We start from the raw sequence: 14,395 nt of genomic DNA, 5'->3' as shown, positions 1-14,395 counted from the left end.
TGTTTGGATATTTTTGCTCATGTTTTCACTACGTTCTTGCCTTGTATTAATTCCATAGGCATGCAGATGGGTCTGTCAAGTTCTGGGATGCCTCTGCAAGTAAGTGATTTAGATAATTTTAAATTATTTATATTTGATATGTCAATTATGTACACATTCTCTTTTTATAATTACATATTATGAGTTTTGTGGGTACTTTCAAGTAATCTTTTAAGCAAACCTTAGATGAGATTAGTTTTAGTGTCCCAGATTTAAAAGTTTTCAAAATTGAATAAACATTCACTCTACCTAGGTCAATACATTAGCACAGCAAGAACTATGATTTCATCTTTGTGAAAAATCAAAGCGTGTATATTTCTTTCATCTAAATATATCACAAGTGTTTCATAATGCTTAGAGAGATTAAGTGACTGGCCCCTGGCCACAAAAGCTTCTATGTCAGAAGAGGGACTTGAACCTGGGTAGCCTTTTGAATCAAAGACCAACACTTTATTTACTCCTCCATGATGACTCTCATTAAATGTATCTATGGGTATCTTAATTAACCAAGAGCAATCTCAACAAAAAATACAGATTCTTTCATTTACTTCTGTTTTTCTTCTCCTCCAACATAGAAATATTTGAGAGGGGAAAAGCTATTTTTCTTGATAGTGGAATATTCTAAATAATTTCAGATCCTGATCAGTAATTTAGGTCACAAAATTTCTGCATGTATAGCGACAAAAAGATTTAATATAAAGGGTCCTTCCAGTACTTCCTTCTTACAATTAACATGTACTCATTGGCATTCATTAGGGATCTAGTTGATAAATTGGACAATCCCAAGATAAATGTGGGATATTTTGCTATCTAGGAATACGTAATGACAATAATGAATTATTTTTCTGTAAGGGAACTTTATTTTTTATACACTAAAATGACCATCTTCTTGTATACATGTTTACTAAAATGAACAATGTGTACACATTGTTTTAATTTTTCCATTTTCTTTTATCAGTTTAAATAAGCAAAATTTTCAAAATTGTAGAAACTCTTATATAATTACTAATGTAGCCATATATCTATATGTATATGATACATAGAAAATACCCATTTGAGATGAATGTTCTGAGCAAAAGTCATTAATGATACACAGTAATTTAATTAATAATGTATATAGAAACATTTGATTATATTAATTTATATAACATTTCTTTTCTTTCTAGTAACACTTCAAGTACTATATAAGTTAAAAACATCTAAAGTATTTGAAAAATCAAGAAATAAAGATGACAGACCAAACACAGACATTGTAGATGAAGATCCATATGCCATTCAGATAATTTCATGGTGTCCAGAAAGTAGAATGCTGTGCATTGCTGGTGTCTCAGCACATGTCATTATCTATCGGTTCAGCAAACAGGAAGTGACAACGGAAGTTATTCCGGTAATAGGCCCTTATTTGTGCCTGCCTTTTTTCAACTTTATCAACTATTTAAAACCCATATGCTATGAATGTTGTTCCCCAACAAATGTTTGACATTAGTGGTTCTTTGTGGGTATACTTAAACACCTTTCTAAGGCCTTTTACCGAGAATTGTTTAAATTAAGGGTCCTTAATCTTTTTTGTTTCATGGACCCCTTTGGCATTCTGATGAAGCCTGTAGACCCCTTCTCCAAATAATGGTTTTAAGTACATAAATTAAATGCATAATGTTACAAAGAAGATTATTGGAATGCAGTTAACAAAACTATTAGAAAAAAAAGTTCATGACCCCTAGGTTAAGAATGTTTGATTTAAATCCTTAAGTAACTTTTTTTCAATCTTCTGATGACTTTTAAAATGTATGACTCATTAGGTTTGATATTCATATAAATTGCATTCAAAAGAATAATTGCTTAGAAAAAAAAAACTAAGTTAGGATTAAGTATGTTCTTTGCATGCCTGAAGTCTGCCTTCACAGTGTACTTTTGCAGTATATGTGTGAATAAGGAAACAGCTTTTAGAATAAGCATAAAGCTATCATTATTTGCAGTAAGGAAACACTTAAAATTTTGCCAGTAAATAACAAGGATATACTCCTTTTCTCCACTGTTACTTGACATAGTTTTAAAAAACTATTAATAAAAAACAGTTGAAAGAATTGTAAGCATAAACACAAGCAAAAAAAGAAGACAAAATTATCCATTGTACAATGGAAAACGCACTGAACTTGGAGTCTCAGGACTTAAGTTTGAATTTCAGCTCTGCTACTTATTAACTTTGTGACCAAGGCATAGTCACTCAGTTTCTTCATCTGTAGCATGAGAGAATTAAGCTAGAAGACATCTAGGGTCTTTTCTAGCTCTAGATCAGGGCTGTCCAACCCTAGGTTTTTATTGAAACAATAGACAATATATTTTGAATTGCCATTTTAGTGAGAGCTATGCAGTAGCTCTGCTTCATTTACTAAAGCATTTATGTAAATTTCTATGCTTGTAGGCCGGCCACATAAATTGCACTGTGGGCTGCATCCGCATCCACATGCCACAGGCTGCATTTTGGACAGCCCTGCTCTAGATCTCTAATCTGTGTTCCTGTGATCCTATTCCTATTTAAAGATGATGTAGTGACTTAGAAAAGCCCAGAGAACCAGCAAAGCAACTAATTGAAATAATAAATAGCTTTGGGAATGTAGCAGGCTACAAAATGGATCTACATAAATCAGCACCAGTTATTTAGTAATAACAAATGAAGGAGGAAATAATAGAGAGGATAACCCCATTCTGAATAACTACAAAACACATGATATATCTGCAAGTCAGTCTTTCAGTGTTTAGTCAAGACTTTTATAGATACATTTGCAAAATATCTTTTAAAGAAAAACAGCAAATAATTGGTTGTCTATCTGTTGCTTATGGTTAAACTTGATCAGTATAATAGATGTTGAGTTCTGCATTGATTTGTGGGGTTTTTCTAAAAATTAATTAATTTTTAGTTTTTAACATTCACTTCCATGAAATTTTGAGTTCTAAATTTTCTCCCCCCTCCCTTCCCTGCTTCCAAGACAGCATGCAGTCTGATATAGGCTGTACTTATCCATTCTTATTAAACGTATTTTCACATTAGTCATGTTATAAAAAAGAATTAGAACCAATGGAAGAAACCATGAGAAAGAAGAAACAAAAAAAAGAGAGAGAGAGTACATAGTATGCTTCAGTCTGCATTCAGACTCCGTAGTTCTTTCTCTGGATGTGATAACATTTTCCATCATGAGTCTTTTGGAGTTGTCTTAGATCCTTGCATTGTTGAGAAGAGCTGAGTCTATCAAAGTTAGTCATTGCACAATGTTGCTCTTACTGTATACAATGTTCTCTTGGTTCTGCTCACTTCACTTAGCATCAGTTCATGTAAGTCAAGGTTTTTCTGAAGCCTGCCTGCTCATCATTTCTTGTGAAACAATAGTATTCCACTATATTCATATATCACAGCTTGTTCACCATTCCCCAATTGACGGGCATCCCCTCAATTTCTAATTCTTGGCCACCACAGAAAGAGCTCCTATAAATATTTTTGTGCATGTGGGTCCTTTCCTCATTTTTATGGTCTCTTTGGGATACAGACTTAGAAGTGGTATTGCTGAGTTAAAGGGTTTCTGCATTGATTTGTAAATTTGGTACTATCTACTCAAGCTACCAATGTGGTGGTATACCAATCAAGGTACTAATGGGAAAACTTTATGGATGTTAAAAAATTAAATTAAATTAATTTAGAGAAATAGAAATTCTGGAATAGCCAGAGAAATTATAGGAAAAATAGGAAAGAAGGGAGAATAGTACTTCTAGACATTACATTATATTTACAGTAGTAAGGCAAAAATCATGACCTTGGAGAGGGCCATAGACATGCCTGAGTGGTTCAGAATCACGAACTATAAGAAATTCTCTAGGTAGAAGGCAGAGGAATTGTGACATTTATTTAGACTCCAAAGGATCAAATCCAAGGACCAATGCCCCCAATTTGATATAGTAGCAATAATATTCCAAAACCGGTAAGCCCACCTCACTGTAATAACAAGGAAATTATAACAAAATATTATAGCAAGGAACTAAGCCATACTTGTAACTTCCCCTCACTGCTAGGGTCTTCCTATAAAAGATCCCTCACAAATCCTAACTCTTGGCTCAGCACTCTCTCCTGCAGCTCTGCTGACTCCAAGTTCCTTGATCTCTGCAACTCTCTCTTTTTCAGCACTCTCCACTCTGCACTCTATGGATGCTGGCTCTCTGTTTCTGAATACTGCCGCTTTCTTTTCCGCTCCCAGTACTGCTGCTCCCAGTTCTGGGCTCTCTTTTTATACAGTCCTAGCTGTCATCTGATTGACTAGAACTCAGAGCATATACCATTGGTTCTGGTCTTAGCAACTCACCTTAGGGCCCTGAGGGCTCCAGGACTCTGGCAGACCTGTAATCAGGCCTCTCTTTGTTGGCCTCACCTGAAGCCTATTCAATGGGCTGGAAGGATCTTTCACTTACTAATTGGCTTTACAATGCTATAAAACATCAGTCATCAAAAATGTTTCTTACCAGTTTAAAAACACAAATGTAGATCTGAACAAAGAATCAGAGGCGATTGGACTCAGTAATACAGCAAACCCAAGAATGTAACAAATTACTTGGCAAAGAACTACTATTATACACCAACTTCTAGAATAATTGGAAAGCTGTTTGGTAGAAATTAGATTTAGATCCACATCTTATATCACAATAAGCTCCAAACGGATACATGATTTGTAACCAAAGATAACAAAAGATAAAAAGATCCCGTTGATTGTGTGAAACTGGAAAGCTTTTTCACAAAATCACTACAACTAGATAAAAAATTTTTTGCCTCAAATGTCTCTAATAAATGTCCAGTAACCAATATATAGAGAGAACTGATACAAATATATAACACTAAGAGCTACTCTCCTAGTGGATAAATGTCGAAGAATAAGAACAAATAGTTTTCTAGAGAAGAATTGCAGGCCATTACCAACCTTCTGAAAGATTTTTTTCAAATGCCTAATAAGAGATATAGAGATCAAAACAACCCCGATATTCTACTCCATACTCAGCAGATTGAAAAAGATGACAGAAAAAAAAATAATAGTCAACATTGAAGGGGCAGTAGTACTTTCTGAATAGCAGTTTGGAAGTTCTGAATAGTAGGTTGGAAATTCTGGATAGCAGTTTGTAATTATAATTTAAAGAAAAAAAGAGAGAGAGAGAGCTCCCACTAACAGGTATAATATGCCAAATAAAAAAGGATCATATATGTTTATATAAGCATATACAGTTGTACATACTATGTGTGCACATTTAATCATATATATGTATATTTATATATACACTGACATGAATTCACAAGTCTTTCCATGCTTCTCTTTATTCTTTTGATTTGTAGTTTCTTACAGTGTAATAATGCTTCATTATATTCATATACCACACAGTTTGGCCATTTTTCAATCAATTAATGATCATCTGATTTATTTCCAAATCTACAGAAATTATTGTTTAAATACACACATGTACACACTCCAAAATATGCACATGTACACATGCATGCTCTCCAAAATATTTATAGCAACATTTTTTGTAGACCTGGAAATAAATGCCCATTGGTTGTGTAATTGCCAGACAAATTGGGATGCTTGAATGTAATGCAATATTACTACACTGTAAGAAATTATAAATCTGAAAAAATACAGAGAACCATGGAAAGACTTATGTGAATTAATGCAAAGTGAAGTAAGCATAAACTGTTAAACTATACACAATAAGTTCAGCAACTAAGTGGAAATAACAAAATACGGTGGAAAACAAAATATAATAAATATAGGTTCTAAGCTTAGTCTTGAAGAAGAAATGAGAAAGTGCTTCTTTTTCCCTTCTTTTCAAAGGGTGGGTATCTACAGGCATACAATATCGCATACTTGTTAGTTTTACTGAATTTTTTCTTCTTTTTTATTTGTAACAAAAGGATTACATCTCTAGGTAGGGGAAAGAGGAATGATATCTTGGGAAGTTAAAGTGATATAAAATATATCAATAAAAATAAATTAAACAGTATGCAGAATTCATTAATTTTCTATTTTGCTATAGATGCTTGAAATACGACTATTATATGAGATAAATGATGTGGACTCACCTGAGCTTGAGCAAGTTCCACCATTGCCAACACCTGTGGGAGGTTCCAATCCTCAACCTATTCCTCCTCAGTCTCATCCATCAACTAGCAGCAGTTCATCTGATGGACTACGTGACAATGTCCCATGTTTAAAGTAAGTTTTAGGTGCTTAGAAATCTTGAGGGGCTATGCTATTTTGCTAGTGTTTCTTATTACTTATTAGGATATCATGTAAACTCTGGTCAAATGATATTCTAGTGGTTCTGGAGTAGAATAAGAAACACGATTGTTTCTCTTGAGTTTGACCCACACAGTGTTCTGACAGCAGTACCGATGGACATTCTGTGGTAGGGTATTTAACCATGAAAGACTTCCTCCCAAATCTCTATAATTCCCTAGATGCATTAGACTTGATATGTTTATCTAGGTCTTTTTGAAGTTCTTTGTAATTTTGTGCTAAATTTGAATGTTTTTCATGTTCTCTAGTTTTCTGCCCTTACTGTATCTTTTGAGTTTGTATTCATAAGCATCTCTCAGTTTCATTATCTCTTTCAAGGAACTGTGAGCAGAAACTGTACAGCATCCAAAGGTCAGATGTATCTGTCTTAGCTTAGTACTGATGGGTTTTTGTTTTTACTTATTTATGGTTGGTTTGGTTACCCTCATTGACCAAACCCTCTTTGGGAGATGTATCCTTTTCTCAGGGCATAACTAGTAGCTCAGGTCCTATAATTCTTTAACTATAGTTTAGCTTACTTTTTGCCTAAATGCTTATTATTGTTGAAATTCATATAGAACTTTATATTGGCTCATTTAGTCTTCAGAGATGATTCTATAAGTTATCCTGTTAACTTGTCACTTCTCTCCCTAAAATTATTATCTTCTGTAAGTTGAGAAATGCCTGTGTGTACTTTCAAATCAATTATAAAAAATATAAGACCCTTCTCAAGAGTGAACTCTGAGGTCTGTACTGTTAAGTCAGTCATATACTAAGAAATTCTTATATTCATTGTAAAACATCTCCTGGTCCCTTATTGCTTTAGATGTATTCTTTTAATTTGGCCTATCTTCTTTAAAGACCATTTGGAATAGTACTCCACCTGATATCTTCCTCATTAAAGACAGAGGCAAATAATTATTTTAGTTCTTTGTTATATCTCTTTTACCCTCAATGACCATTTGTGCACTGTGATAATCAAGTAGCCTTACTGATTCTGGCATTTTGTGTTTGGTGTATTTAAAGAAACTAATAATTGACTTCTACATATTTACAGTATGTTCCTTCCAATTCTTTTTTGACATTTTGTTTGTTTCTCTGCTTTTCCCTTTTGGGAAATATTTTAAAATACTCCCTTTGCCTGGGGTAAAAAAACAAAACAAAACAACAACCAAAAACCTCTTCCTTTGTCAGTGAGCCTTTCAAGACATTTTTTTCCCTATTAAGCTATGGTGTACTTTTCATATCAGTCAGTCAGTCACGAAAGTTTAATGAACATCTATATGCCAAGTATTATTTTAGGTACTAGAGATATAAATACAAAAATTGGAATAGTCCTTGTCTCCAAGCAGGTTATATTTTGGAGAAAACATGTTCATAAATTTCTAAGATATTTCAGGTGGATTCTAAGTAATTTCAGGTAATAAATTCAGGTTCTAGGTGCTGGGGGATATAGGAAGCAGAAATGAGAAAATGCCCCATATGAGATGTGAAATTCAAGCAGATCTTTGAAGAAGTATGAATTTTAAGAAGTGGAGGTGAGGACAGTGTCTTTCTGGCTTTGGGTATAGCCTGCGCAAAGGCTATTCGGTAAACTCTAGTGGCTCCCTATCAGTCACTTCCAGTCTCAAATATGAAATCTTCTTTTTGACATCCCTTGTAACCTGGCCTGTTATCTTCCCAGTCTTCTTTCACCTTACCCACCCCCACATATGTTTTGATCCCATGACACTAGTCTCCTTATTCTTCCTTGTACAAGACATTCCATTTCCTGACTCCAAACAAAATCTATGCAGCTATAATAATAAGAAAAATAATGAATTACAGGAGGGGAGGGGGACTTTGCATCAAGCATTTCTAATAAAGGAATTACATCCAAAATTGGCAATAGAGAATTGACCAAAATCTATTACAGCAAGACCCCAAGATATGGTCATTAGTGATCAAAGCATATGAATAGTTTTCAGAGGAAGAAATTCAGGCTCTCAATAGCCATATAAAAATGAAATCACTAGTAATAAAATATATGAAAATTAAAACAACCCAGGAGTATCACCTTATATGCATCAAAATGCACAAAGACATGAAAGAGTACTGTGACAGAGAGTAGAGAAGGGAAGACATTTAGTAGTGCTTTAAATTAGTTCAATCTTTTAGGAAAACTAGAAAAGTTAGTTAATTGTTCATACCTCTTGATTCAGCAGTCCCACCACTGGATATTTACCCTAAGGAGACTGAAGACTGCACTGTTTATAGTTAGAAAAAATTAGAAACATTACCCCATGATTTGGATGGCTGAACAAATTGTGATATATGAATGTATTAGGGTGATGTGTGCTGTGAAGCCAGTTTGTCCTTAGTATTCGAACAGGACCAAAATGACATCACTCTTTTGGGGTCAATATACAGTGTGTCTGACTGGCTGATCAGACCAATCTGAGCTTGGAAGGTTCTACCACAGGTTGGATACAAATAGCCCGTGTGAACATTTGGGATGGAAATGTCTCTAAATTTTGCATCTTAGGTTTATTTTGAGCTACTGCAATCCTGCTTTGCTCATAGAATATGGCTCCTTCTTTGATACAGGCATGGCATACCATCTGGTCCTGTGCCAGTGTCTGCCATGTTTCACAATTGATGCTAAAGTTATTCAAAGCATCCTTGAGAAGTGCATCTTTGTGTTTCTTCTTCTGACCTCCATATGAGCACTTAGCTTGTGTGAGTTCTCTGTACAAGTCTTCTAGGCAAATGTGCATTTGTCCAGCCTGTTGGAATGGCACTCTCTGAAGTAGGGTTTGAGTGCTTGAAGTTATGCTTGAGAAAAGGCCTCAATGTCTGGTACTTTATCTTGCCTAGTGATCTTCGGACTCTTCCTAAGACAATTTAAATTGAAGCAATTAAGTTTCCTGGCATATACTGTCCAGTATGCACAGGCATACAAAAATGAGGTCAGTACAGTGGCTCTGTAGACTCAGTTTGGTAGGCAGCCTAATAACTCTTTTCTCCTACACTTTCCTTTGGAGCCTCCCAAACACTGAGCTAGCTCTGACAATGCATGTGTCAACCTCATTATCTTTGTGTATATCCATGGAAAGTATACTGCCTAGTTTAGGAAACATATCTGCAGCATTCAAAATTTCTCCATTGGCTCCACATATGGATGGTGTGTATGGTGCTGCCTGGTGGAGAATCTTGGTTTTCTTGATGTTAATTGTCAGACCAAAATTAGCACAAGCAGCAGAGAACTGATCCATGCTTCATTGCATCTCAGCCTCAGAGGCTGCGTTGAGCATACAGTCATCTGTGAACAAAAAGTCACGTGTAAATTCTCCCTCCACTTTGGTCCTGGTTTGTAGCCTTTTCAAGTTAAATAATATACCATTGGCACAGCAGATGACTTTGATGCTGTTTTCATCCTTGTTAAAGGAGTCTGACAACATTGCTGAAACTGTCATGCTAAAAAGCATGGGAGCAAGCACACAGACATGCTTCACTCCATTGGTCACTGGGAAAGCACTAGAGCATTGTCCATTATCTAGAACCCATGCAAGTCATGGACCTGCCATATAATGCTGATGAACTTCTCTGGGCAACCAAATTTTTGCCATGACCTTCCGTCAGCCCTCATGACTGACAGTATCAAAGGCCTTGGTCGGATCAGTGAACATTGTGTACAGACCTCTGTTCTGCTCCTGGCATTTCTCCTGGAGTTGACTTGTCCTCGGTCATTTTTGAAGTCTCACTGACTCTCTGATAGATGACCATCCTCCAAGTGAAGGATCAGTCTGTTAAGGGAGGACTCTGGCAAGAATCTTGTCAGCAGTGATTAAGAGAGAGACTCCTCTTGTGATTGTCACAGGACAGCCTATTTCCTTTTTCTTTATAGAGATGGACAATGGAGTGAGTCATCCTTGATCTCCTGGGGGATAACCTGTTCTTGCCACATAACCCAGAAGATTTCAGTCAGCTTTTGTATGAGCAGTAGAGCTCCTGCCTTATTGATCTCTGCAGATTGGAATCAGCACCAAATTCTTTGCCACATGAGAGGAGTCTAATGCCTGGCATTCAAAATCTCTTTAGTTGGAAGTTCAGCTAAAGAGGGATTGACTTCAGCCTGAGATACACAGTCAGTGACCTCAACATTGATTGCTGACAGTCTGTTGAGAACATTATGGAAGTGTTTAGCCCATCTGTCCGTGGTCATGTCCTCATCACTAATCAATGTGGCTCCATCAATATGGAGTAACTGATATGCATCATAGGTCTTTGGCCTATAAATAGGCATCGTAAAAACGCTTTGCATTGTTACTATCAGCGTAACACTGAATTTCATCTGCCTTCTTATTGCGCCAAGAATGCTGCATCTCTCTAAGCTTCACTTGTACTTTACTTTTGATGGACTGCCTGCTTAGAGATGGGTGAACTATCCTGCTGGTAAACCCTATGCTGTGAAACACAACAAATATGAAGAATTCAGAGAAGTATCAGGGGAAAAACATTTGTATGAAGGCAAGTTAGGGAGTGAAGTGGGATAGTGTTGGATTTAGAGTTAGCAAAACACAAAATTTTTTTTTGAGGGGGGAATGCAGGGCAATTGGGGTTAAGTGACTTGCCCAAGGTCGCACAGCTAGTAAGTGTGTCAAGTGTCTGAGGCTGGATTTGGACTCAGGTCCTCCTGACTCCAGGACTGGTGCTCTACTCACTGTGCCACCTAGCTGCCCCCAAACCCAATTTAAATCCTGCCTTGGACATTTAATAGCTGCATGACCCTGTGCAAGTTATCTAAGCTTCCTCATCTGTAAAACGAGGAGATTGTACTTCTAGCCTTCACGTTCCCTTCCATCTCTAAATGTATGCTCTGTTATTGTGTGTACAGAGTAAAGAAAGCAGTAACCAAAGAACCATATACACTGTGGTTACCATGGTGTGAATGAAAACACCAATGACAATAAAATCCAGGTCAAATACAATAACTAATGTTGGTTGCAGATAACTAAAATTAAAACATTTCCTTCCTGTTAAGAAACTTTAAACCATAAGAATGCAAAGTTACTTGTGTTGTACAACCACAGTATTTGTTGGTTTTGCTCAACTATTTTATGTGTAAGAATCTTGAATGGAAAATAATTGTTGTGACCAAATTATCAATTAAAAATTTAAAAAATCATTAAATGACTTTGCATTTACCAGAGAGAGTGCAGGTGTCCAAATAAATGAAAGTCTGCTATCATTTTTGTATCATGCTCCTGTGCTACATTTGTGTTTTCTCCTAAACTTTTCATCTATTTTCTCTTTCTAATCTAGTGGAAAGAACATGGGTAATGGAGTCAGAGGACCTGGGTTTAAATACTTCCTCTGTGTGACCTTGAGCAAAGTACTTAAGCTACCTGGATCTCAGGTCTTCATCTTTCTAATGAGAGAGTTGGTCTTTATGGCCTCTCTGATGTCTTTCAGCTCTCTAGATCTGTGATCCTAGGCTTTAGTAAATTGATGGCAATGTTGCTTTTGTTTCTATATCTATTGCCACTCAAATATTCTTTGCTGTGTTTATCTCCTACCTATTCTAGGATTTCCTATGATGAACACACACACATACATATATATGTAATGTGTACATATATATAACATGTACATTATATACACAATACATGTGTACATCACATATATATAGATGCTGTTGCATCTAACAGATGAGAGTAGGGTAGGTGCCAGAAGTGCTTATGGTACTCATTTGCATTTCAACTGCTAGGAGTAAGTTAGAAACACACCTTAGTGCACAACAACATTTCTTCACTTGTGAAGGTTTGACTGCTGTTGAGGAAGGACACAGTGAGGCTAAGGCTATTTATGGTGGGTACAAGAAGCCCATTCCAGGAAGAACACCCTGTCTTAGAAGGTGGGGAGGAACTCGCCAGTGGTGTAGCTCCTGGCAAAATGTCCTGGCGTGATAGTATTATTGTGGGGTTCTTAAATTTCAGGCATCAGGAACAGAACCCCAGTCATCTTACCCTACTTGTGGCTCTGATACTCCAACCTCCTTCCTCCCTTTTTTACCTATCCTGTTGAATAAAGTATATCCTTTAAGAGTCATAGATCCCATCCCACGGATTTTAGTAATATCTCAACTCTTTAATTGATCACCATTGATTCTTGTCAACTCTTGTACATGTCCTCTCATAAATTAACAACAAGGGATACATCCAATATACTGAGGATGTTCCTTTCTTTTTCTTGATGTTGTGAGTCTAGTGGTAAAGCACATAGACCTTCGAACAGTCGGCCCATGTTCTTGCCACATGATGACTTGGTCTACTTTTTGATCACACATTTCTTTGATTACATCTTTTATCCAGGTTCTTCTTTGTCATTTGAGATTTCTTTCTGAGTGGCATTCAGTTTTATTTTCTCATCTGTAAGATGAAGGTATTGAACTAGATGGCCTCTTTTGGCCTCTTGTAACTCTATGATCATACTCTGTACTATAGTTTGAGATATTTTTGTTTTCCCTGATTTACAGCCTTATAGCACTACAGTGCATTTAATTGGCATTAAAATGAAGGGCCTTTGTCTCTGAGAGAAGTTCAAAATCATTAAAGAAAGTCTAAGATTTCCTGAAAATAGTCCAATATTGCTCTCTTTCTCTTCCTGTTTAATTCCAGGCACAATTCATTGTCCATCTATAGTGTCTTTTCCAAATATCAAATGGTTTTTCTTTCTTTTGCCTATGTAATATTCTTCAACTGACAGACTTGAAACAGTTCTGTTGCCTGCACCCTCTGCCCCCTGACTCTTCATCTTCTTTTTTGTTTTTAGTCTTTATATTAAATCTTAGCCTTCCCTCATTGTTTTGAAGAACACTTCATTCTCTACAACAGCCTAGAGACTTGAGAAGTATTATTCAAGCCTCTTCACCTTGTCTTCCAGGAGTCTGAGTTATCTAAACTTTGAGCATAGGTAGTCATTTGGCTGTGGCAGAAATGGAGACTTCATTCAATCAGTGCAGGTCACTGCAGATTCCTCCCTATCCTAAATGAGATCATCAGTACTTTTAACAACTTCCCTGGAAAATTACTATGACAAACTCTTTTGGGTACTTTTATTTACTGGATTGTCATCCTCTTGGAGATGTAATGCTATGATTATAGTCAAAGAGCATAGGTTTGAATACCACCCCTGCCACTGATTACCTTTGTAACTTTGAGCAAGTCATTTAACTTCTCTAGGTGCCAATGCCCTCATCTGTAAAAAAAGTGAAGGTGATTGATTTTGATGTGTTTTAAGGTCTTTTACTATCCAAAACTATGATCTTTTTCAACATTAGCACTTCATCACTTGACTGGCACCTTCAGCTTTTTTTCTCTTTTGTTATTCACCTTTTACCTTTTTTGTTTTAACAACTGCCTCCTCTTTCTCTGCCTTTACCTAGAGTCATTCAGTTCCTCAAGTCCTCCCAAATGTCCCTTCCCAAATTCATGCTTCTTTTCACCTCAAAATTCCCAAGTCTTCCCAATCACCTTCATAAATCCTTTTCCTTCAGAGCAAGTGTTTCTTTTCCTTATTCCTTGAAAACCAGAAGTAGAGTTTTCTTTTGTAAAAGGTATTTCTACTCTTTGATCTAAGATGGCAGAACTAATAGCAATAAAGAATCCAGTTTGGTGTAAGGAAAAATATAATAATTCATTGTTCAAAATCGGAATGTCCTCACCTCAAGAAGTAGTCAAGTCATCACTGAATACCTTCAAGCAGAAAATGGATAACCACTTCTCAGGAATTATAGAGGGAATTCCTATTCCAAGTATTAGGTATAATAGAAGTAATCTGGGAGTGCCTTGTTCTTGTTACAGAGCTTATATAATCTTATATCTAGTCAGATTGGACTCAATAACTTCCCCTTCTGCTGAATGCCTATAACTCTTATGATCTTTGTCACCAATCAGGCACTTATATAAGGTCTTAAAATAAGAATATTTGTGTTATATGCCTATATAAAAACACCTACAGGGCAATATTGTGCCTTATAATTTTTTTGCTAATTTTGCACAATGTCTTCA

General features: G+C 36.1%; 1 protein-coding gene across 2 annotated transcripts in view; it reads left to right on the top strand.

Annotated features, from left to right (window-relative positions):
- Window positions 1-14,395, top strand: part of STXBP5 (syntaxin binding protein 5) — a 214,002-nt gene that overhangs the window by 127,627 nt on the left and 71,980 nt on the right. For both annotated transcript variants that reach the window (XM_036767272.1, XM_036767271.1), the window contains exons 14-16: window positions 59-99; window positions 1,206-1,426; window positions 6,103-6,281. In XM_036767272.1, the coding sequence (XP_036623167.1) occupies window positions 59-99; window positions 1,206-1,426; window positions 6,103-6,281 (441 nt within the window). The remainder of the gene's footprint in view (window positions 1-58; window positions 100-1,205; window positions 1,427-6,102; window positions 6,282-14,395) is intronic.

Source organism: Trichosurus vulpecula, chromosome 7, assembly GCF_011100635.1.
Source record: "Trichosurus vulpecula isolate mTriVul1 chromosome 7, mTriVul1.pri, whole genome shotgun sequence".
NCBI classification, from domain to species: Eukaryota; Metazoa; Chordata; class Mammalia; order Diprotodontia; family Phalangeridae; genus Trichosurus; species Trichosurus vulpecula.
This window is presented reverse-complemented; position numbering and strand designations above follow the sequence as displayed.